The sequence below is a fragment of the Antedon bifida genome, chromosome 11, assembly GCF_963402885.1.
Source record: "Antedon bifida chromosome 11, ecAntBifi1.1, whole genome shotgun sequence".
In the NCBI taxonomy this organism is placed as follows: domain Eukaryota; kingdom Metazoa; phylum Echinodermata; class Crinoidea; order Comatulida; family Antedonidae; genus Antedon; species Antedon bifida.
Window position 1 is genome coordinate 13,220,216 of NC_136236.1, and position 25,149 is coordinate 13,245,364.

At 32.5% G+C, this 25,149-nt stretch overlaps 2 protein-coding genes and 4 long non-coding RNA genes across 8 annotated transcripts; 2 read left to right on the top strand and 4 right to left on the bottom strand.

Annotated features, from left to right (window-relative positions):
- Positions 1 to 119: 119 nt before the first annotated feature.
- Positions 120 to 6,092, top strand: LOC144855607 (calcium-activated chloride channel regulator 4-like). Its single transcript, XM_078713514.1, has 10 exons — positions 120 to 464; positions 743 to 1,037; positions 1,232 to 1,515; positions 1,849 to 2,094; positions 2,332 to 2,559; positions 2,813 to 3,112; positions 3,261 to 3,482; positions 3,639 to 4,071; positions 4,626 to 4,844; positions 5,007 to 6,092. Exons 1-10 carry the CDS (start codon positions 300 to 302, stop codon positions 5,453 to 5,455), a joined length of 2,841 nt encoding a protein of 946 aa, XP_078569640.1. The 5' UTR covers positions 120 to 299; the 3' UTR covers positions 5,456 to 6,092.
- Positions 6,093 to 6,168: 76 nt separating this feature from the next.
- LOC144855610 (uncharacterized) lies at positions 6,169 to 6,842 on the bottom strand. Its single transcript, XR_013614843.1, has 3 exons — positions 6,704 to 6,842; positions 6,398 to 6,535; positions 6,169 to 6,311 (listed from the first exon to the last, which is right to left on the bottom strand). It is a non-coding gene; the product is annotated as an uncharacterized LOC144855610 (long non-coding RNA).
- Positions 6,843 to 6,955: 113 nt separating this feature from the next.
- LOC144855207 (uncharacterized) lies at positions 6,956 to 7,940 on the bottom strand. The gene is made up of 4 exons (XM_078713018.1): positions 7,873 to 7,940; positions 7,309 to 7,443; positions 7,007 to 7,141; positions 6,956 to 6,963 (listed from the first exon to the last, which is right to left on the bottom strand). Exons 1-4 carry the CDS (start codon positions 7,928 to 7,930, stop codon positions 6,956 to 6,958), a joined length of 336 nt encoding a protein of 111 aa, XP_078569144.1. The 5' UTR covers positions 7,931 to 7,940.
- Positions 7,941 to 10,099: 2,159 nt separating this feature from the next.
- LOC144855608 (uncharacterized) lies at positions 10,100 to 11,556 on the bottom strand. The gene is made up of 3 exons (XR_013614840.1): positions 11,516 to 11,556; positions 11,068 to 11,138; positions 10,100 to 10,438 (listed from the first exon to the last, which is right to left on the bottom strand). It is a non-coding gene; the product is annotated as an uncharacterized LOC144855608 (long non-coding RNA).
- An 812-nt stretch (positions 11,557 to 12,368) lies between these two features.
- On the bottom strand, positions 12,369 to 14,230 carry LOC144855609 (uncharacterized). Of its 2 annotated transcripts, XR_013614842.1 has the most exons (4): positions 14,147 to 14,230; positions 13,597 to 13,646; positions 12,620 to 12,677; positions 12,369 to 12,383 (listed from the first exon to the last, which is right to left on the bottom strand). It is a non-coding gene; the product is annotated as an uncharacterized LOC144855609 (long non-coding RNA). The 2 variants fall into 2 exon arrangements; XR_013614841.1 differs by lacking the exon at positions 12,369 to 12,383 and having other exon boundaries at positions 12,402 to 12,677.
- Positions 14,231 to 16,192: 1,962 nt separating this feature from the next.
- On the top strand, positions 16,193 to 17,999 carry LOC144855754 (uncharacterized). Of its 2 annotated transcripts, XR_013614862.1 has the most exons (3): positions 16,193 to 16,316; positions 17,077 to 17,187; positions 17,358 to 17,999. It is a non-coding gene; the product is annotated as an uncharacterized LOC144855754 (long non-coding RNA). The 2 variants fall into 2 exon arrangements; XR_013614861.1 differs by lacking the exon at positions 16,193 to 16,316 and having other exon boundaries at positions 16,571 to 17,187.
- Positions 18,000 to 25,149: the final 7,150 nt, after the last annotated feature.

Genomic DNA, 25,149 nt, shown 5'->3' on the forward strand with positions numbered 1-25,149 from the left:
CTACACATCCGCCTGACATTATCAGTGCAAAGTCCATGTTAAATTACAATTATAATGACGTACCATCAACATTCTTGTATCTAAGTGATTTTGTTTTATATATATGACACACAGGTTTCTTGTGACTGGTTTAGTTCGGTAGTGTTCGTCATTGTGTAATCATTTACTTGAGATCTTTGGAAATTCTGCTTTTTTAAGTTAATTAATGGTTTGATTGATTGATATCTGACTTTAGCATTAACTTTCTGAAAAAGATCTGATAAATATTTGTTTGAGATTTTATTCCACTTCTTTCTAAAATGAAAGCGTTATTCGTGGTCGTCGTATTACTATCGTTGATCTGCACTGGTTGGTGCTCGTGGCAACGCAATCAGATTACGTTAAAGAACGGTAAATACCGGAACTTACTCGTGGCTATAAATAAAGATATTCCGGAAAATGATGAGCTCATTGACGAAATCAAAGTAAGTCAAATAACTCAATTTTTATTTAGAATTTCCGAGGAAAGCAGTTAATTTGAAAATGGATTTTCCATGTTTTCTGGGAAAGTCCTGCTGTATTTACTTACAACAAATTGGCTTAGATATTTGTTACAAGCGAGATAGGCCTACTGTTAGTTTAGTTTAATTAGGTCATGCCAAAATAAGTGCAGTTACTACAGTAAAAATATCTAAAACATATAAATAACCTGTTTATCTGGAAAGGCTGCAGTTTATGTTTATGTTAAATCTTGGTTATTTAGAGTGCATTCACCGGCGGGTCCAGCAAACTGTTCGAGGCAACTTATAACAGGACTTACTGGAAGACCATTACCATCTTGGTTCCCAAATCATGGACATCAAAACCAGAATATGAACCAGTGACGTCAGAAAGCTTTGATAGGGCGAACGTTATCATAGACAGTCCGAACCCTCGTTGGGATGACAACCCGTACACGCACCAGCTTGGTGGATGTGGCGAAGCGGGAGAGTACATCCATCTCACACCAAATTATTTATTGGATAAACAACAAAGCGAGTTTATTTGGGGACCTGTAGGTGAGTCCAAAATAGATTTCAACCTCCACATACCTAACATAATTGAAATGCTCTAACTAAACTTAAAGGAGGTACAGGCGGGCAAAATAGTTTCAAGGACAAAGACGGCAGCAAAGCTAAAAAATAATGAAGAAAAACAAATATTAAATTCATTTTTAAAACTTAATTGTGTGTCATAAATACATTGTTTTCAGATAAATTACTGGTTCATGAATGGGGTCATCTTAGGTGGGGTCTCTTTGACGAGTACACTACAAACGATGCAGGTTCTGCGGCGTTCTACGCAACGTCAGATCATGCTGTAGAAGCAACCCGATGTTCACTAGCTATCAAAGGAGAATATGTTAACATCTTTACATTGAAACAATGTTATCTTGATCCAGCGACTGGAGTATACCAACCTGAATGTGTTTTCTTTCCAATCTTGGAAGGTCAAGTGGCAAAGGCGTCTATAATGTATGGTCAATTCCTTGACTCGGTAAGTAGATAGGCGTTAAAGTTGCCTCCCATATATATACAAGTTGTAAGACCAGAATGAAACATTTTATCACAAATCGTGGTTTTCCACTAGAGACATGCGCGAGTTGACCAATGACAAGCGACTGTTCGAATAACTTCCATCGTTTTTGATTGGTCAAATCACTTATGTTGCGCTTGCGTTGTGTTCTAATGAGAACCAAGCTTTATGTACGTTGCCGCTACGTCATTGCGTTGCGTCCTAGAGTGGAAACTAAGCTTTACGTTGCACTTACGTCATTGCTTGCTTCCCTCGTGGAACCCAAACTTAAAACTTCTTTTTTCCTCCTTCTAGGTGAAAACGTTTTGTAACAGTGATCGATCAGATCCATTGACACTCCACGACGTTGAAGCTCCTCACAAACATAACATTATGTGTCAGAGTAAAAGCTGTTGGGATGTCATGCTAGAAACCGATGACTTTAAAAACAACAACAACCCGCCGATTGCGGGTGATACAGACACTACGCCAAACTTCCGTATTGTCCAGCCTGGTGATAGAAGAATAGTGTTGGTTCTAGATACCTCTGGCAGTATGCAGGTAAGGCAGCCATTCTAATGAGAAAATTGGTTCACACTTCACATGCAACGCAAATAATTTTACCAACCAATCACAAGCGACAGCAGTTTGGATGATGACGGTGATCCGTGCTTTCTATTGGTCAAATCACCTGTTGTGCGTGTATATCCTTGCACATCGAATAATGTAAATGCAAATTTACCTTCCAAAAGAAACTCTCTTTCTTCCTACTTTGATAACACTTTGTTTAATCTGTAGGGCGATAACATAGAGATACTCCTGCAGGCGTCAACACACTATCTACGTTACACCGTTGATGAGGGTAGTTACGTAGGAATCGTTCACTTTGACGTCAGCGGCTCCGTTCTGTCAGAGCTGGTGCTTATTACTAACGATACATCAACACGTGACACCTTGGTAGCAGCATTACCAACAGTAGCCACTGGTGGAACTAGTATTGGATCTGGAGTGTTGAAGGGAATTGATGTAAGTAGAAATGTGCTATTAAAATCCATTGACATCCTAGCTTAAACACCTTAGCCTATTTCTAAGACGTTACACTAGGATGTACAAAAACCGGACGACAGAGCGAGCGTAATTGGGATGTCATAAACCGGTCATAAACCGATCACGAGTGTAAAACACTCCAATTCACGTTAGGCGTTATGTCACGTTACACATTACGTCATGTGTGCCTTACGCACTTTACGTTACGTTACGTTATGTTTATATTTTACAGGTTCTGTCACGTGGTGGAGATGATCCATCAGGCGGCTACCTTCTAGTTATCAGTGACGGTCAGAATACCAATAACCCCGGTATTCCTGAAGTATTAGATGACATCGATACTGCTGGCGTTATCGTAGACACTATTGCGTTCACTGACGCTGCTGACAACGAGTTAAGAGACTTAAGCGACGCGTCAGGTGGTCTTGCGTTCTTCTTTGCGGGAGATGCGGATATATCAACGCTTAACAATGCGTTTTCGGCTACTATCACAACGCGACCTGACCTCAGCTCTCAGTCACTTCCTATAACGGTAAGTAGATCATGACAACAACGATGGTGATAATAATGACAATGTTTATTCTTAACTCTTTTATTGTATGTACGCACGCCGTTTGGAAAATGGATTTTCAACATATTTTAAGATGGACCAATAAATAATATCTTATTTCATGTTTCAGTTATACAGTGGACCACAAACTGTACCACGCAATGGAAACGTCACAGTGTTGGTGTTCATCGACGCTGGAGTGGGGCTGGACACTGTTTTTAGCTTTTCTTGGATTGGAGCTTTAATTGAAGTAGTGTTAGAAAAACCTGACGGAAGTTTGGTCAATGAGTCTCTATACAATATTGATACACAGACCAAGCTGATAACGATCAAGATTGGCGGCACAGCACCGGTATGTTGCGAGTGCACACTGCGTTTGACATAAGCCGACTCACTTAGATATATCAATCACTTATGTAGGCATTTTTATATCTTTGTTTAAAACAGAAACTTAAGATCCTCGAATACAAACTTTTCTTAACCATAATGTGTTTTCTATTTGTTACAGACTGGATATTGGCAAATTACGATGGCCAACGCCTTGAAAACATCTCCGTCTCAAGTTGTCACCGTGAACGTGGAGTCCAAACAGTCTACTAACGAAGATCCAATAGAAGTATTAGCGCTGGTCAGTGACCCAACAGTCAACCTTAACAACGTCCCCGTCGTCATCATCTACGCCATCGTCACCAAGGGTTACCTACCCGTTCTCAACGTGCAGGTGTCAGCAGTTATTGAAGGCCCGGACGCCATTGAAGAAATAGTACTTTTGGATAAAGGTGCTGAGCCAGACATCACGATAGACGACGGGGTGTACTCCGGCTATTTCTTTAGTTTTACTGACAACGGTCGTTATAGTATTGCAATAAAGGTTGAGAACTCGGCTAATACGGCAGTAGTTAGTAGAGCTAAAGCAACCGGGTCACTACCAATACGACCAGGTACTATCATTTATACGCATGTCTTTTTTTAAAGCATGTAGCAACGTTAAAGATGTATGTCCCCAAAAACATGAAAATAGAAGATTAATTAAATCAGACTTTGAATAGGTTGTTTTGTAGTTTTAATAAAGTTAATCACTTCCATAAAAAAAACACGGTTGGTTAAATTCAACCAAAAATCCATTGGCTGTCAGCCAATTTGACCATTTTTTGCTTTAAATTCCAGTTTTTTCAGGTAAATACATTTTTTTTCGATCCAATTTTTGGTCAAAGTCAATAACTATTATGTGACATTAACATGGCATATTCAACAACAAAATATAAAAAAAAAATATTTTTTAGGGGGACAATACATCTTTAACGATTTGCACTAACGTAATTATTTGCATAATTTTATACGTAAAATATTAAATACTATGGAACGCCACAAAGTTGGTATGACAAGCATTTTGTGCATTAAGTAAACTTTGTAATGAAATTATATGAATAATGTTTAAGCAATGGTCTTGAGTTGTACGGACCAGTATATAATATGATTTTAAATTCAATTGTAGATACTATAAATGAGGAATTACCCGCCTTTGAGCCTACAGGAATGTTTGTTCGAACAGCATCAGGGGGCGTCATTGAGGTCGAAGGTTATAGTAAACAGACTCAGGATAAACTATCACCTTCTAGAATACTTGACCTGCGCGTACTGCAGACGTCATACGCTGAACAAAGTGTCATTTTACAATGGACGGCTGTGGGTGACGATTTTGATAAGGGCACAGGTATGTTTTAGTCATGTTTATGCAAGCCAGCAAATCAATTGATAGCCACGCCCATTATCTTCATTGGCAGGTAATTTGACCAATCACAATCGACTCTGTCCATACTTTGACTTATCAAATTACTGCAGTAATAAAAACTAAATACAAATATGTTTTTTACAGCTTCAAAATATGAATTAATGGCGGCCGGTAATTACACAAAACTGTTTGAAGATTTTGAAAATGCTCTCTTGGTGACGAACAACGACTTACTACAGGGAAATTTGTCAGACATAAGTTCAGCTGGATTCACAGAAAAGATCACAATAAAAGTGCCAACTAAAGGAGAAAACGTGACCTACTTTTTTGCTATACGCGCTGCGGATGAGAGCGGTAACATGGGGGATGTTTCAAACATCGTATCAGCAAACATGGAGTATATTGCATCTATTCCAGATGAAGAAAACAGTCACACAGTATTATGGGCCACTCTTGGTAGCATATTAGGCGTGGCTCTAATTGCTGGAATAATATATGGAATGTTGTATCATAGAACAATGAAGAAACAAACAAAAGTAGAAAAGAGGCCCGACGAAACTAGCGGAAAAGTGAATAACACGTATGAACCTTAGGGGTCATAATTTTCATGCAAAATTGAATGTAAAAATATTATAATCTAAACTTGATTCACGCTTAATTGAAAGCAACGCAAGAGTAATTGAGTAATTTAACCAATCACGACGCGATGGATCATCCAAACTGTCGCTTGTGATTGGTCAACTCACTTACGTTGCGCCTACGTCGGTGCTTTATGTCCAATTGAGTGGAATTAAAGCTTTTGATATATTTAGAAACGAAACCCGATGAGAAAGAAAAAACCAAACTTAACAGACAGTTATTTATGCACCGGAGAAACTTTTTTGCACATACACGTTAACAAATGTAATGTCCCACAGTCGCTTACACACAGCTTTGATTTGATTTTGGTTAAAAACGTGAATAAAAGAACAGAAAAAAACGAAACTCATTGAGCCAGGATAAACAAAGAAAGTTATTTATTGAAATGCTACGTAACAGTTAATGTACCGATTGTGATGACGTAATTGATCGTGTGTACAAACTATTGCATTACTTATCACATTTTTATATCTAAAAACTACTAGAAAAATAAACAAAATATCTGTTGTTGCGTCAAACATGTTACTTCATATAGCAACATAATGGGCTGCTCTTGTATCCACGGCCGCTGTTTCTGTCAAACAAGTGCCTACACCAGTTCTGTAAATTAAATATATACAGTATATATACACAATTAGGCTACTATTGTCAATTTTTTCTAATTTTATATTTATTTTAAACAGTTTGTTGAAATAGTTTTGATTGGAGCCTACTTACTTTGACACATGACCTTTCACCTTTGACCTATCGTTTATTTGAGTTTGCTTAAAAGTCGTCGCAACAAATCCAATTCGCGCGTCTGCGATGATGCTAGAAAATAAACAAAACAATATAAAAGAGAGAACAGCTTAAAGTTACGATTGAAAGACGTTGTTTTGATAAAGCAGACTACTTACTATCATCGCATTTGTTTCCAGTGTAGCCATCTTTACAGGAACAAAACCAATAGTTGTTTATTTCTGTACACTCCCCATTACCACTGCATGAGTTCGTCTCGTATTCACAACGTCCTTTATAATCACGTTTTTCCAATTCTAGCGTAAAAATATTTTTTTAATGACGTAAATGTATGATTAAAATGATTGTTTTTATGTTTTTTATTAATTAAAAAGAACAATCTTGCATAGGCCTACATTTGCGCTCAAACGAGTTTATTTTTCTTAATTATAATTATTTTAAAATGGTTTTTTTTAAAGTCTTACCGTTGCAGTTGTTTCCAGTGTAGCCATCTTTACAGGAACAAAACCAATACTCGTTTATTTCTGTACATTCACCATTACCACTGCATGAGTTCGTCTCGTATTCACAACGTCCTTTATAATCACGTTTTTCCAATTCTAGCGTAAAAATATTTTTTTAATGACGTAAATGTATGATTAAAATGATTGTTTTTATGTTTTTTATTAATTAAAAAGAACAATCTTGCATAGGCCTACATTTGCGCTCAAACGAGTTTATTTTTCTTAATTATAATTATTTAAAAATGGTTTTTTTTAAAGTCTTACCGTTGCAGTTGTTTCCAGTGTAGCCATCTTTACAGGAACAAAACCAATACTCGTTTATTTCTGTACATTCACCATTACCACTGCATGAGTTCGTCTCGTATTCACAACGTCCTTTATAATCACGTTTTTCCAATTCTAGCGTAAAAATATTTTTTTAATGACGTAAATGTATGATTAAAATGATTGTTTTTATGTTTTTTCTTAATTAAAAAGAACAATCTTGCATAGGCCTACATTTGCGCTCAAACGAGTTTTTTTTTCTTAATTATAATTATTTAAAAATGTTTTTTTAATAGTCTTACCGTTGCAGTTGTTTCCAGTGTAGCCATCTTTACAGGAACAAAACCAATAGTTGTTTATTTCTGTACACTCCCCATTACCACTGCATGAGTTCGTCTCGTATTCACAACGTCCTTTATAATCGCGCGCTTCCAAATCTGTGGATCAAAATTGCTGTGATAACTAGCATACAAAAAAAAAATCAGAGATATCTGTTTGTTTTCTAATTTCCGAATTCTTAGATTGAGTATATCGGTTAATCTATTTTTACCATAATGTTTGAGTCCATTTAAATTTGAATAAAGTTTTAGAAAATTAGTTAATTTTACACGACTCATGTATCCCCCTTAAATCAAGTGGTAAGCGAACTGCAAATGATGTGACCAATCACAACGCGACGGATCATAATTCTGTTGCTTGTGATTGGGCAACTCTCTTGCATTCCATCCAAGTGGGAATCAAACTTTAAGAATGCTTTAAGCTGCATTAACACTTATCTTGTTGGATTTCACATGGAACATTATTAAAAACAAAAACAAAACGGGTTCGTGAAGCGACGGTTCGTTTTATTTTTATTGTTCACTTACTATATAATCCGGCAAAAGCAGCAGAAACAAAAGTAAAGATGACGATTAAACGAATCATGTCGAGAAGGATGCGTTGCAAACGAAATCTGCAATTATGAAATATTTATTCAAAAATATATTGATTTAATTGTTTGTATTGTTATGACATATAATAATGTAGTGTATCCAACTTATAGGTACATTTAATGGGCCAATGTTTCCAACAGGAGGCCTCTAAATATTCTTGTAATGTGAGTTTCTATCAATGCGTTTAAGAGCTTCGGCTCATTGCATACCCGTTTTGTATAAAATACGTTTTCCGTTCATTCATTTAGATTAAACTTATAGAAATATTTTTGTAAAAGAAATACTGTATATATATTTTGTTGATACAAATAAATGGTACGTAGTACCGCGAATAATAATAATACAAAAATAATTTTATATATTATTTAGAATAACTTGAAGATACCGTCTTTAAGTTATCCTAAATAATAAAATAAAAGATTTTAAAATAGTTTAGAAAGTACAACATAGTTTCCCTCAAGATAAATAATGCTGATATTTGAGTACAAAATCTTACCTGTATAAGATGGTGGTAAAGAGCTTGTATTGTATGTAGCTTCTTCAGTCAAATGATGTCTAGTACTGGCCGTACTGAGCGTCTTAAATCCGGTCTTAAAGAAGCCCAAATTGTAACACTTACTTAAAGTCTTAAGCTTACCCATTTTAATGCTAATGTTATCCCCGTATTTGTATTGTTTACCAGTGAAGTACTATTCGTTAGATAGTAGATTAGTAGCATTTTTGAATCAGAGTATTTAGTTAAAGGCACAAAAGAAGGTCGATTTCTTTAATCTTATTTTCATTTTGTGCGACCTCGTTGAGATTTTGTCTTTTGAAATTGAATTCAAGTATAAAAGGGGAATTTCGAACAACAAGTTTGAGTAACGTCCCATTCATATGATTTGGCGAGGGCTCATGTAATAAGGTCCTATTCATACATGATTTAGCGAGGGCATTTCATGTAATAAGGTTCCATCCATACATGATTTATCGAGGGATTTTCATGTAATAAGGTCCCATCCATACATTATTTGGCGAGGGCATTTCGTGTAATAAGGTCCCATTCATATATGATTTGGCGAGGGATTTTCATGTAATAAGGTCCCATCCATACATTATTTGGCGAGGGCATTTCGTGTATGATTTGGCGAGGGCATTTCATGTAATACGGGTCCCATTCATATATGATTTGGCGAGGGCTTTTCGTGTAATACGGGTCCCATTCATATGATTTGGCAAAGGCATTTCATGTAATACGGGTCCCATTCATACATGATTTGGCGAGGGCATTTCATATACTAAGGTACCATTCATATATGATTTGGCGAGGGCATTTCATGTAATACGGGTCCCATTCATATATGATTTGGCGAGGGCATTTCGTGTAATAAGGTCCCATTCATATATGATTTGGTGAGGGCATTTCGTGTAATACGTGTCCCATTTATATATGATTTTGAGAGGGCATTTCGTGTAATAAGGTCCCATTCATACATGATTTGGCGAGGGCATTTCGTGTAATAAGGCCCTTCTGTATTAATATGATTTTTGATGAAAATAATATTTCACACTTCCATTCAAATGATGTCATGATTATTGACGATACGACGATACCATACTAATCATGACGTCATTTGATTGGACGTCTGACATTTTATTTTTATCAATGGCAGCATAAATGGATATCCTATAGTTTTTTTTAGAATAAAACACCTTTCTAATTTTCTTTTTTTTAAATGCACGTTTATCCACTTATCGTTGATCGTTATCGTCCTCCTAACGACCAAAAAAAAAAATCATTTTCTGAACATATTTGTGCGTTTCGTTGTTGTTGAAAATCGTATAGAATTAGATGGCGCTGTTGGTCTTTTTATTTCAATACTGCTCTCCTTTGTGAAGCAAACATTCATGATTGTATTAAAACGATAGCCTCATTATTTATATATGTTTAATATCTTAATCTGGCCAGCTGGAGAACTGATTCCTCTGCGTTAATTTGGTTACTGTTTAGATATTAGTTAGGATATGTATGCTTACCATGGCTTCTCATGTGTACAATGTTTGCAAAGCGCTTATAAATATTTATATTACGCGCTATAGACGTGTTTAGTATTAGGCGCTATAGACGTGTTTAGTATTATATAATTACATAAAAAACTAAAAAAACACAAATAAGGACACATTTTGATTACCAATATTTTAATGATTACAACTTAACATCCACCAATGAAAATAATGATTTATTTATTCTTTATTTAAGCAGTTACTATAAATTAGAGCTTACATCACAGTTTATACGCATTGTGTGCTGCGACAGTTGACTATGCTATGTTGTTGCCGTTTGTAAACATATGTACTTCTCAATTATAATTATTATGGCATGATAATATTTATACTGTAGGATAAAGTATATTACTTAGCATTATAGAGCTCGTATTTTAAAACTCCCATTTAGGGCTATTTTGTATTATTGACTACGCTACTTGTAATGGTAATGATGACGCAACGCTATGGCCATATCCTGTAAAAAAAAAAAGAAAAAATAAAATTATGAAGGAAAACAAGCAGGTCTTAGGCTCTGTCTACACTATCAAAGTAGTTGACAAAAAAGTGTTACGTGCCCAAATATGGTAGTGATGTGCCCAAATATGGTAGTGATGTGCCCAAATATGCCAATGATATGCCCAAATATGGTAGTAATAATGATCACATCTCCATATGTCATCGCCTTCATATATGGGCACATCACATTTGTTTGTCACATAAAGTTTGATAGTGTAGACAGAGCTTTAGATGATGTGTGTGTATTTCATATAACCGTAATTTAATGTTTCATCCTAGAACTATTATATATGCTGCCTTTGATGAAAATAATATTGCCACACGTCCAATCAAATGACGTCATGATTAGTAAGAGCAATAATATCGTGACAATACAACGAATTTATTGTTTCTGTTGATCATCATTTGATTAGATTAAAAAAAAATTGTATTTATCAAATACAGCATAAATGATTATCCTATAGTTCTAGAACGAAAACTGTTCTAATTTTTTTTTTTTATGAAAGAAAAATGTATGTTTATATATATTTATCGTCGATCGTTATCGCCCTAGTGTAAATGGGCCTTGTTTAGCAATATAATAATTACCTTGTTAGATTATAATTTCTTTTAGTAGTTTTCTTCTTCCAAAAGTTCCCTTAGCTTCTGTACCAACCCTCCTATAAAGAGACAAAGTAATCATTAGCCTGCCTACTAAAGCTGTACAAATACATTATTAGCCGATTTCACAATGACTGCGATTGTTATGATTTTTTGTTTTGGTTTTTTTTTAGGTGGCGCGAGTCACACGTATATTATACGTTTGTGCTTGTTGGGTTGCATTATTGGTTTCAGGCGATAAACCCAAATAAACACAAGTGTGCCATGAAAGCCACACTAGCCTCATTAATACTGAAATCTTTTTGAAAACAAAATAAATATTTTAATCTAATACTGTAGTAGCAATAAGAATAAAAATAATTATAATAATATCAAATGATTATTAGTATTTAGATTTTTTTTAAATTGAAATTGAGATCCACTCGAAAATACATACCATAGCTTTTCTTGGCTTTATTAACTAGTACCGCCTTTTCTACAAAAGAAAACACACAAAAACATTAATTAATGACACAGCGATTTGGCTATATCAATGAGCTATATGTTGCTAGTTATTGATATCTATGGGCGGCCAACAGTGAGCTATATGTTGGCTAGTTATTGATATCTATGGGCGGCCAACAGTGCTTTAGGAAGAACAAGCCACGTGTTATTCATTTATTTTCAACTGTGAAACTTTTTTTTAATTAATCATAGAAGTTATTTACACAAATAATAAAAAATAACTAAATAATTATTAATATATACTAGCAGTAAGTGATGCTTCGCACGGTCTTTTACTGCCCTATGTGGTTATATACTTTGCATGGGCAAGTATAATAAAAGCGCACTCTGATAAAAGTACTTTGACAAATTATTAAAATAAAAACAAATTGTATCAAGAATGCAATTCGGAACTACTGTATATAGATAATTAACTTTATACGTTGATGACTCAACAATGTAATTAGTATTATTATTAGGCCTATTTTATATTTTGACAATAAAGAGATATGTAACAACATTTAAAATCAAAATGTAACAGGGGCGGGCGAATTCAGGATTTTTAAATAGTTTAGAGTGAAGTAGAAATAATAAATAAGGTGGTTAATTTGATTGATGGGTTAGTGAAATTTCCTGATTCATGTCGATCATGTAGAAGCTGTACTTACTCGCATTATTAGTCGTTGGTGCAGTATTACAAATATCTCCAGTGTAACCGCCAGTACACTCACATTGCCAATAATTAATATAATTCTTAATCTCGTCAATGGGTTCACAGTCGCCGTGGCCACTGCAATAACTATAACGTACCATACAACGCTCTTTTGAAGAAAAAAAAACAACTTAGTAGCAATAAGGATTAAAATAATAATGATAACAGTTTGTTCTCTGTAGTCGTTATAAAAAAAGGAACAAAGAAAATCATGAAATAAAGTTTTAGGCTGAGCCAGTTATGTGGGACATGGTACACTGAACACAAAGAGTGGCAAACTGAACGAGCGCACACACAGATATAGTGTTAACAACTTATTAAAATAAAGTCAATTGCGATACATACGATAGTTATCGGCCTTCTCAGACAGTGTTTCTTTTTTGCCCAGGGTTTCTTTATAAATCTGCCTTTCTTCCTCTAAAAAAAAATTAATTAATCACATAACGACGTACCATAGATTAGAATGCGTTCATTTGATATTCAATAAGGTTTATCGCAAATAGCGTGCGCGACGCATGGTGAGAAGGATTTGGGAGCAAATATCACGACGCGCGCGTGTACGTGATTGATGTTTACGCACGCGTAGTGACCTTTGCACCCAAACCCTTCCTCAGCAGCCATGCATTGTGCAATGACGTCGTCCCTCGCGAAATCAAGCTTTCTGCGAGAAACCTTATGCAATAGGTCTTACATTTACACAAGAAATATTATATATGTATCTAATAACAAGTATTAGCAATTTTCTATGACATTTAATAAAATCATTTAAACAAAAGTACTGTAAATACATTTTTTTTATACTAGTTTGTTTATTTAGAAACAGTGACAAGACAGGCGTACGATCGAAATAAAAAAGATGAAAACACGTGAAAAGAAAAGAAACATATATTCAACAATAACCTGTGTGCATTTAAACACCTTGTGCGATACAAGTTTTAACTAAAGATGTATTGTCCCCCAAAGACATGAAAAATAAAGATTAATAAAATCAGACTTTGAATCGATTATTTTGTAGTTTTAATAAAGTTGAAGTTGAACTTTCGTAGAAAAAAAACCCGGAAAAAATAATGTTTTCACTTATAAAATGACAAAATAAATGGCTAAATTGATAGCCAATTTGACAATTTTTTGCTTTAAATTACATTTTTTTGGGTAAACACACTTTTTTTTCGATCCAATTTTTGGTCAAAGTGGGTAACTATTAGGTGACATTAAAATGGCATATTCAACAACAAAAATGTAAGAATTATTTTTTCAGGAGGACAATACATCTTTAATAATAGCCTAGAATTAACTGTAGATGTTTGAAAACAGAAAAATACTTATAAAATACCTTCGAATTCCAGTAGTTCTTTTAGTTCTCTTACGTCCTCTACAATAAAAAAAAAAGCAAAAAGAAACAAACTTTAGAAAATAAGCGAAACATTTCATAGTAGCCTACCGAGCGACAGAGGGCGTGTTATTTAAAATTTCATCTCGTATTGAAACATTTTTAGATATCTTAATATAATAAGCATTTGTGAAGTCTGTCACCCGTATTGTCCTGACAATCAATAGACATTGATGTAAGTATATACAGTACCTATTAACGCCCTCTGGACGATAACTTGTTGGATGCATCGTGCAAATAACGCAAGTATGCATTCTATAGGCCTACCATACTTTTATTTTGGCAAGTAATAAAAAACACAGTATTTAATCTATCCCACATGGGAACGAACAGATGATTTAAGTTGGGTGAAAGATTTTTAAATAATAAGTACTGTAAATACAGTACCTGTATATGTTTTTGCTATCGTACATTAAGCGATACAGCTTCGATGTTACGTCGTTCAGCATTAAAAAAGACCATATGAATAACTAAATACTCACCAAATAGACTGGCTAAAGCTATTGACATGAGGGTTGCAAATATCAGTGCTCGATACATGGTAATTGAGTTCAGGGCTTTCTGTCAAAATAAGTCCAGGTATAATTATTTTCAAGTTTCAAGTTTCAATAATCATTTATTTAAGATGGTCATTACAAACAATATATAACAAACAATATTTTAACAAATTACAAATTATACACATTTGATTTGGACGCCAGGAATCTGAATGCGATAATCTATATTATCTTTTCGACGATTTAGAGTAATTTAGAAATAGTTTGGCATTTGTAGGCATACATAATCTGGCAGCAGTCACCCCCAGAGTGGGATAGCGATGCTAATAAATACCACCACATTGAGGCATGAGATGGGTGTGTACCTAGGCTGCATAACTTACCTTATTGAGTTGTAGTAATATGTAACTAACTTCCGTCTAACTGTCAACTAATACGCTACCTACTGTTTATATACACACGAACGTGTCACGCACCGTGGGCTGGGTTTCAAACTTCTTTTTGTCCGTTAATCCTTCTTTGTTCAGTTTAATAATATAAAATATTTCTTATATTGTTTGAAAGTTTTATGGTGAGAATAATAAATATTGTATATCGAACACAAAAGCATTCCGTACACACCGTATGCCTAATGGCTGTTTTGCTATAAAGTACCGCTTTTTTTACTATTATTGAATATCAGTGGCACATTGTGTCTATACAAAAATACATAAGACAGCGTGTCTCATGCGAACCGATTTTATCAAATGTAGGCAACGACCCCCCACCGCAGCTCATAGTCACAGCTCACTGGATGTCATTTTGCGTTATGATCGTATCGTGTCGCCAAGAACAAACAGTCGAGATTCTTAGATCTTAGAATAATTTCATGAAATGTTTGTTTGCTTCTTTGTTTTTAATGAATAGTAAATCACATCATATCGTGATCGGAGAAACACCATTTAGTAGAAAAAGAATGATAATGACGATGGTTTTGATTCATCACGAATGTTTTTCGTGATATTAGTTTGTTCCTTCCCTCCCCGGATTGAAATAAATAATCAGAGTTGCGTAAACAATCCGAATACGATATACCCCTATTCGGAAGACACCCCTATTTTGGAGACACCCATATTTTTGGGAAATACTCCTATTCAGGGCAATTATAGAACAAGAACGAGATACACTTTTTTTAGTCCGAAAGTGTCCAGGGTTGTCAGTAAAAACATTTGACTTGGATGTGTGGATGGTTATTAGCGAGGCGACGCATCCACAATTTAATATAGTTTATTATTTATTACATCATGACCGGCCAAATGTAAATGTATTCAATACTTTAAGAAGAAGAGTAGTGTGTAACGTAGCAACATAATTATAGTGTATTTCCTACCGCACGTGGATATTCAAGAATACCGCGTCGGGTTGATCATCGATGCACACGTGACAATGACAACAAAACATGGAATATTATTGAACAAGTACGTCTTCGATAACATACTTTTTAAAGCATGAAATCTCGTGAACCTAATAATGTTTTAAAGGTAAGACATTGTTGTTTACAACAGTGATTATATGCTTTTATGAAAGCCTAGTCAGTCGGACAGCCGCGTTGGGAAATATGACCGTTATCGCTGAATTTTCGACTTCGCATGACGTCATAAATTTTAGAAGCCCTCTCTCGGCACAGAAGCATCAACGTTTCGCGCGAAAACATTACCATAAAGTATACGTCATTTAATAGCTGTTTAATAAACATTAGTAGGCGAAAAATTAACCATATATGGTAAGATCAGTTCCTTATATGTTTAAGATGTCGCAGGTCACCTAATTTGATAGGGAGTTTGCTGCAGCACGTCCTTGAGGATATACCTTACATATATTGCATTTGCCTTGAGGTATTGCCTGTACCATTTGTTCGTGGGTGTTTGTTTTCCACTGTAATTTCGCGTCAAGTGGCGTTACTTTTGTGTTTCTAACTCCCGAAAACCGTCATATAAATCTGATAACTGTATTTTAACGCGACAGCAGCAAAAATTGTTGTTACTGCTGCCGTGTGTTTTGAGGAACGGGTGATGATGTAGGCCTAGCCCTGGGCCTGGCCTACTAGCCTAGGTCTAGAGGTAGTCTAGGCGGATCGTCTAGGCCTAGGCTAGGCTGTCTTTTCAATTCATTCATGGTATTTTTTAACTTATGTAGGCTAGCCTAGGCCTGGTTAATTAATGTTGAGCCTAGCTAGGCTAAACCTACTAGTACTACCTAGGGCCTAGCTAGGCCTTTGTTGGGGCCTAGAGGCCTAGCTACGCCTATACTATAGTGTAGGCTAGCCCTACTAGCTATAGAATAGAAGAGTGTAGCAGTAGTAGTAAGCCTAGATAGTAAGTAGGCCTAGTAGTAGCAGTAGTTTACGATATATTATAAAATGTCAAGAAGTAAATGCTAGCTAACAATACATTATATTTATTAATCAATGTATTAATAATAATATACATGTACATTTTAATTTATACATTTTTACAATTTAATGTAAAAAACTTTAAAAATACTTATTAGGTTTATTCCAAAACTGATGACCGGCATCCTCTGTGATATTAATTGATTAACTGGTTGTTACAAATGAAAAGTTTAACAATATTAAAATTGATTTTAACTTGTTTCTTGAAAGATATCCTTTTATATCATAGATTAATGTGACCACTGTAGCATCTCTTTTACTGTTAATTAGTGTTATAACTACCTACTATTAGACCTATTGCATAAATTAGATTGTGAAGTAATTATTGGTCGTGTTGTATTTAAAAAAAACACAAAATTAATTATGGTATATAATATTCATATCATACTCGTCAGAACAAGTGCATAGGTGTGTTATTTGTATACATGTTGCATACTTCTATATAGAATATTTCATTTTATGATTTTTTTTCTTTTTACCGTAGGATAATAAAAATCAGCTGTACCAAAACACTTTCATGACCTTGATTGGACTTGCAGTCGATAATGCTGTAAGGGCTTGTGATTTTAGCCAAGAAATTCAAATACATTTTCAGGTAAATGAATTTATATAATCAAAATGTCCTACAATAAAAACTGGTGAATAAGAATGTTTAGTTTTATTTATATGATATTAAGAGAAACTTTGGCTGATATAATACTTTTGTTTTTTTTGTGCCCAATCTAGTTCCTGGTTGACATTTGATATTTGTTTGTTTCTTTTTAGAGTGTATGGTAGCTGAATTATTTTGTCTTGCATAGCTTGTTGGCTCCTTAACAAACTGCAGCATCTGTTGAAAACAAATTTGCAATGATATAAAATATCAAGGTGCAAGATGTTATATATTTGTCTGTTACTCTAAAGTATTATTTAATCGGGTCAATTTATGTACAGTATATTTTATTCACATATTATAAATATTAATATAACACACTATCAAGGAAAAATTAAGCAGTTTATTTTAGTTCCACGTCATGAACACTAATAAAATCAAGCTTATTTGAGTAATTGAATGCTGTTTAATAAAACAGCATTCAATTGCTTAAATAGACCTGATTTTTTCTTGTTTGAGTTTACTTTAGTTTCATGTAATAAACACTAATAATTTCATTCAATAAAAATAAATTTTAAGGTACAGTTACGTAGTTTCTGAGGTTTTCCTTGAGAGCGAGTTTTTTAATTAAACAGAATTCAATTACTTAAATAGACCTGATTTTTTCTTGTTTGAGTTTACTAATTCCATGTGATGAACACTAATAATTTCATTCAATAAAAATAAATTTAAAGGTACAGTTACGTAATTTCTGAGATTTTCCTTGAGAGCGAGTTTTTTAATTAAACAGCATTCAATTGCTTAAATAGACCTGATTTTTTCTTGTTTGAGTTTACTTTAGTTCCATGTGATGAACACTAATAATTTCATTCAATAAAAATAAATTTAAAGGTACAGTTACGTAATTTCTGTGATTTTCCTTGAGAGCGAGTTTTTTAATTAAACAGCATTCAATTGCTTAAATAGACCTGATTTTTTCTTGTTTGAGTCTACTTTAGTTCCATGTGATGAACACCAATAATTTCATTCAACAAAAATAAATTTAAAGGTACAGTTACGTAATTTCTGAGATTTTCCTTGAGAGCGAGTTTTTTAATTAAACAGCATTCAATTGCTTAAATAGACCTGATTTTTTCTTGTTTGAGTTTACTTTAGTTCCATGTGATGAACACTAATAATTTCATTCAATAAAAATAAATTTAAAGGTACAGTTACGTAATTTCTAAGATTTTCCTTGAGAGCGAGTTTTTTAATTAAACAGCATTCAATTGTTTAAATAGACCTGATTTTTTCTTGTTTGAGTTTACTTTAGTTCCATGTGATGAACACTAATAATTTCATTCAATAAAAATAAATTTAAAGGTATAGTTACGTAATTTCTGTGATTTTCCTTGAGAGCGAGTTTTTTAATTAAACGGCATTCAATTACTTAAATAGACCTGATTTTTTCCTGTTTGAGTTTACTTTAGTTCCATGTGATAAACACTAATAATTTCATTCAATAAAAATAAATTTAAAGGTACAGTTACGTAATTTCTGTGATTTTCCTTGAGAGCGAGTTTTTTAATTAAACGGCATTCAATTACTTAAATAGACCTGATTTTTTTCCTGTTTGAGTTTACTTTAGTTCCATGTGATAAACACTAATAATTTCATTCAATAAAAATAAATTTAAAGGTACAGTTACTTAATTTCTGAGATTTTCCTTGAGAGCGAGTTTTTTAATTAAACAGAATTCAATTGCTTAAATAGACATGATTTTTTCTTGTTTGAGTTTACTTTAGTTCCATGTGATAAACACTAATAATTTCATTCAATAAAAATAAATTTAAAGGTACAGTTACGTAATTTCTGTGATTTTTCTTGAGAGCGAGTTTTTTAATTAAACGGCATTCAATTACTTAAATAGACCTGATTTTTTCCTGTTTGAGTTTACTTTAGTTCCATGTGATAAACACTAATAATTTCATTCAATAAAAATAAATTTAAAGGTACAGTTACTTAATTTCTGAGATTTTTCTTGAGAGCGAGTTTTTTAATTAAACAGAATTCAATTACTTAAATAGACCTGATTTTTTCCTGTTTGAGTTTACTTTAGTTCCATGTGATAAACACTAATAATTTCATTCAATAAAAATAAATTTAAAGGTACAGTTACTTAATTTCTGAGATTTTCCTTGAGAGCGAGTTTTTTAATTAAACAGAATTCAATTGCTTAAATAGACCTGATTTTTTCTTGTTTGAGTTTACTTTAGTTCCATGTGATAAACACTAATAATTTCATTCAATAAAAATAAATTTAAAGGTACAGTTACTTAATTTCTGAGATTTTCCTTGAGAGCGAGTTTTTTAATTAAACAGCATTCAATTGCTTAAATAGACCTGATTTTTTCTTGTTTGAGTTTACTTTAGTTCCATGTGATGAACACTAATAATTTCATTCAATAAAAATAAATTTAAAGGTACAGTTACTTAATTTCTGAGATTTTCCTTGAGAGCGAGTTTTTTAATTAAACAGCATTCAATTGCTTAAATAGACCTGATTTTTTCTTGTTTGAGTCTACTTTAGTTCCATGTGATGAACACCAATAATTTCATTCAACAAAAATAAATTTAAAGGTACAGTTACGTAATTTCTGAGATTTTCCTTGAGAGCGAGTTTTTTTAATTAAACGGCATTCAATTACTTAAATAGACCTGATTTTTTTCCTGTTTGAGTTTACTTTAGTTCCATGTGATAAACACTAATAATTTCATTCAATAAAAATAAATTTAAAGGTACAGTTACTTAATTTCTGAGATTTTCCTTGAGAGCGAGTTTTTTTAATTAAACAGAATTCAATTGCTTAAATAGACATGATTTTTTCTTGTTTGAGTTTACTTTAGTTCCATGTGATAAACACTAATAATTTCATTCAATAAAAATAAATTTAAAGGTACAGTTACGTAATTTCTGTGATTTTTCTTGAGAGCGAGTTTTTTAATTAAACGGCATTCAATTACTTAAATAGACCTGATTTTTTCCTGTTTGAGTTTACTTTAGTTCCATGTGATAAACACTAATAATTTCATTCAATAAAAATAAATTTAAAGGTACAGTTACTTAATTTCTGAGATTTTCCTTGAGAGCGAGTTTTTTAATTAAACAGAATTCAATTACTTAAATAGACCTGATTTTTTCCTGTTTGAGTTTACTTTAGTTCCATGTGATAAACACTAATAATTTCATTCAATAAAAATAAATTTAAAGGTACAGTTACTTAATTTCTGAGATTTTCCTTGAGAGCGAGTTTTTTAATTAAACAGAATTCAATTGCTTAAATAGACCTGATTTTTTCTTGTTTGAGTTTACTTTAGTTCCATGTGATAAACACTAATAATTTCATTCAATAAAAATAAATTTAAAGGTACAGTTACTTAATTTCTGAGATTTTCCTTGAGAGCGAGTTTTTTAATTAAACAGCATTCAATTGCTTAAATAGACCTGATTTTTTCTTGTTTGAGTTTACTTTAGTTCCATGTGATGAACACTAATAATTTCATTCAATAAAAATAAATTTAAAGGTACAGTTACTTAATTTCTGAGATTTTCCTTGAGAGCGAGTTTTTTAATTAAACAGCATTCAATTGCTTAAATAGACCTGATTTTTTCTTGTTTGAGTCTACTTTAGTTCCATGTGATGAACACCAATAATTTCATTCAACAAAAATAAATTTAAAGGTACAGTTACGTAATTTCTGAGATTTTCCTTGAGAGCGAGTTTTTTAATTAAACAGCATTCAATTGCTTAAATAGACCTGATTTTTTCTTGTTTGAGTTTACTTTAGTTCCATGTGATGAACACTAATAATTTCATTCAATAAAAATAAATTTAAAGGTACAGTTACGTAATTTCTAAGATTTTCCTTGAGAGCGAGTTTTTTAATTAAACAGCATTCAATTGTTTAAATAGACCTGATTTTTTCTTGTTTGAGTTTACTTTAGTTCCATGTGATGAACACTAATAATTTCATTCAATAAAAATAAATTTAAAGGTATAGTTACGTAATTTCTGTGATTTTCCTTGAGAGCGAGTTTTTTAATTAAACGGCATTCAATTACTTAAATAGACCTGATTTTTTCCTGTTTGAGTTTACTTTAGTTCCATGTGATAAACACTAATAATTTCATTCAATAAAAATAAATTTAAAGGTACCGTTACGTAATTTCTGTGATTTTCCTTGAGAGCGAGTTTTTTAATTAAACGGCATTCAATTACTTAAATAGACCTGATTTTTTTCCTGTTTGAGTTTACTTTAGTTCCATGTGATAAACACTAATAATTTCATTCAATAAAAATAAATTTAAAGGTACAGTTACTTAATTTCTGAGATTTTCCTTGAGAGCGAGTTTTTTAATTAAACAGAATTCAATTGCTTAAATAGACATGATTTTTTCTTGTTTGAGTTTACTTTAGTTCCATGTGATAAACACTAATAATTTCATTCAATAAAAATAAATTTAAAGGTACAGTTACGTAATTTCTGTGATTTTTCTTGAGAGCGAGTTTTTTAATTAAACGGCATTCAATTACTTAAATAGACCTGATTTTTTCCTGTTTGAGTTTACTTTAGTTCCATGTGATAAACACTAATAATTTCATTCAATAAAAATAAATTTAAAGGTACAGTTACTTAATTTCTGAGATTTTCCTTGAGAGCGAGTTTTTTAATTAAACAGAATTCAATTACTTAAATAGACCTGATTTTTTCCTGTTTGAGTTTACTTTAGTTCCATGTGATAAACACTAATAATTTCATTCAATAAAAATAAATTTAAAGGTACAGTTACTTAATTTCTGAGATTTTCCTTGAGAGCGAGTTTTTTAATTAAACAGAATTCAATTGCTTAAATAGACCTGATTTTTTCTTGTTTGAGTTTACTTTAGTTCCATGTGATAAACACTAATAATTTCATTCAATAAAAATAAATTTAAAGGTACAGTTACTTAATTTCTGAGATTTTCCTTGAGAGCGAGTTTTTTAATTAAACAGCATTCAATTGCTTAAATAGACCTGATTTTTTCTTGTTTGAGTTTACTTTAGTTCCATGTGATGAACACTAATAATTTCATTCAATAAAAATAAATTTAAAGGTACAGTTACTTAATTTCTGAGATTTTCCTTGAGAGCGAGTTTTTTAATTAAACAGCATTCAATTGCTTAAATAGACCTGATTTTTTCTTGTTTGAGTTTACTTTAGTTCCATGTGATGAACACTAATAATTTCATTCAATAAAAATAAATTTAAAGGTACAGTTACGTAATTTCTAAGATTTTCCTTGAGAGCGAGTTTTTTAATTAAACAGCATTCAATTGTTTAAATAGACCTGATTTTTTCTTGTTTGAGTTTACTTTAGTTCCATGTGATGAACACTAATAATTTCATTCAATAAAAATAAATTTAAAGGTATAGTTACGTAATTTCTGTGATTTTCCTTGAGAGCGAGTTTTTTAATTAAACGGCATTCAATTACTTAAATAGACCTGATTTTTTCCTGTTTGAGTTTACTTTAGTTCCATGTGATAAACACTAATAATTTCATTCAATAAAAATAAATTTAAAGGTACAGTTACGTAATTTCTGAGATTTTCCTTGAGAGCGAGTTTTTTAATTAAACGGCATTCAATTACTTAAATAGACCTGATTTTTTCCTGTTTGAGTTTACTTTAGTTCCATGTGATAAACACTAATAATTTCATTCAATAAAAATAAATTTAAAGGTATAGTTACTTAATTTCTGAGATTTTCCTTGAGAGCGAGTTTTTTAATTAAACAGCATTCAATTGCTTAAATAGACCTGATTTTTTCTTGTTTGAGTCTACTTTAGTTCCATGTGATGAACACTAATAATTTCATTCAATAAAAATAAATTTAAAGGTACAGTTACGTAATTTCTGTGATTTTCCTTGAGAGCGAGTTTTTTAATTAAACGGCATTCAATTACTTAAATAGAACTGATTTTTTCCTGTTTGAGTTTACTTTAGTTCCATGTGATAAACACTAATAATTTCATTCAATAAAAATAAATTTAAAGGTACAGTTACTTAATTTCTGAGATTTTCCTTGAGAGCGAGTTTTTTAATTAAACAGAATTCAATTACTTAAATAGACCTGATTTTTTCCTGTTTGAGTTTACTTTAGTTCCATGTGATGAACACCACACCAATTTATAAATAAATTTAAAGGTACAGTTACTTAATTTCTGAGATTTTCCTTGAGAGCGAGTTTTTTAATTAAACAGAATTCAATTACTTAAATAGACCTGATTTTTTCCTGTTTGAGTTTACTTTAGTTCCATGTGATGAACACCACACCAATTTATAAATAAATTTAAAGGTACAGTTATCCAATTTCTGTGATTTTCCCATGAGAGCGTGTTTTTTTAGTTAAATAGCATTCAATTCAAATCCCCATTTTGTAACCATGAGTGCGGGTCCATTTAAACAAGATGGGCAAGCTGTAAATTTTATTAATCTACTATGTATGTATATGCATATTGTTTACTAATTGAATTTTAACCCTAAATAACACTGTATAAGTAAGTCTTTTATAAAATTTCAGTGGTTAGAGGTTCATATTTATTATTAGGATTTTTACAGGCACATTTAAAAATAGATTAGAAAAATATGGCATAAGCAGAATTATATCATCAATAAGAATATACAAAAGGAGCGGCGTGACGGGAAGAGACCAACCGGTGAAAAAGTACCTTTAGAGCGGTCAGAACACAATTACAAATTCATAAGTTTATTTTTAGTTAATTATTGTATATATATATAGGCCTATTACAAAGTGTTATTAAATTTGACGACATTTAGACTGAAAATTAACTTTATCCGATTTTTACATCGGCCGGGTTTAACGCTAAGCCGCCTGTCCTATTCTATTCTGAATTGTACCACCAATAAGACATGCTATCAAAGTGTAAGATAAGACAAAAAAATCTCTCAGCACCAAATTTTTGGTTTGGCGGTATATATATATATCATTTTTTATCACAATTTGAGAAGAAAATGCATTCAAATTAATTGGTATATTTTAAAAGTATAGAACATATACGAGTAGGCCTATTTATATTATTACACCACACATCAATAAAATACGTAATATCAGGGGAAAGTTTACAATAATGTGTCCGTGGTCGCTCGCCGTGACGAGGATGGGCCTATAACCATGCGTTTGTCATGATCGCAATAATTACACTTGACATGTGTGCGTTTATGAAGGTAAACCCAATTTTCTTGCTATTGGTTGGTGGATCAGTTCAATTTTTGCACTCCAAAAAATGTTCATTAATAAAATAATTTCAAGAATCAGCATGCTGAAAAACGTTGAATTATAGATTAACAAAAAAAGAGTAACATACAATCTAAAATATTTGCATCGCTTACCGTACCAATACAAGAGGTGCCATTCATCATGAATTTTACGTGCGATAGTAATATTTCCGGCCATAGTGCCAGTGAACTAAATTTGTTTCCGTCGCAAGCACCACTAGGGGGAGGGGGGCTGTAAATACTTCGTGTCCGATCACGCCCTCACCCCCTACAAAAATAGTCTGTCCCGCATTTTAAATCTCTCAGGTTGGTAAATATGGTGGTCATCGTTAAATTGGTTATTACAACAATTAAATACTTTATAAGTACTGTAAAACGAACTCGCTCTAAAAATAACAGAAATTGCATATTTAAGTTAGGACTTTGTTTATGTTTAATTTTAGGTTTGGTATATTGGAACAAAATTAGAGCAGTAAAATGAGCATTGTTAAAAAGATGAATCTGTCATTGAGTAAGATGAAACTTAAATTGAATTAAAAACCGACATTCTTAATAATCATACTTAGAGATGCAAATCATCAAAATAATGTTTATATGAAATGTAAACACTTTTATAGCCTATGCATGTACGCCTGTGCCATGTTA

Coding starts and splice junctions, on each gene's coding strand:
- LOC144855607 (XM_078713514.1), top strand. CDS start 300: ATGAAAGCGTTATTCGTGGTCGTCGTATTACTATCGTTGATCTGCACT. Junction 465..742: donor AGCTCATTGACGAAATCAAA/GTAAGTCAAATA, acceptor TTGGTTATTTAG/AGTGCATTCACCGGCGGGTC. Junction 1,516..1,848: donor ATGGTCAATTCCTTGACTCG/GTAAGTAGATAG, acceptor TCCTCCTTCTAG/GTGAAAACGTTTTGTAACAG.
- LOC144855207 (XM_078713018.1), bottom strand. CDS start 7,930: ATGATTCGTTTAATCGTCATCTTTACTTTTGTTTCTGCTGCTTTTGCC. Junction 7,444..7,872: donor TGCTTTTGCCGGATTATATA/GTAAGTGAACAA, acceptor TTTGATCCACAG/ATTTGGAAGCGCGCGATTAT. Junction 7,142..7,308: donor CACTGGAAACAACTGCAACG/GTAAGACTATTA, acceptor TTTTTACGCTAG/AATTGGAAAAACGTGATTAT.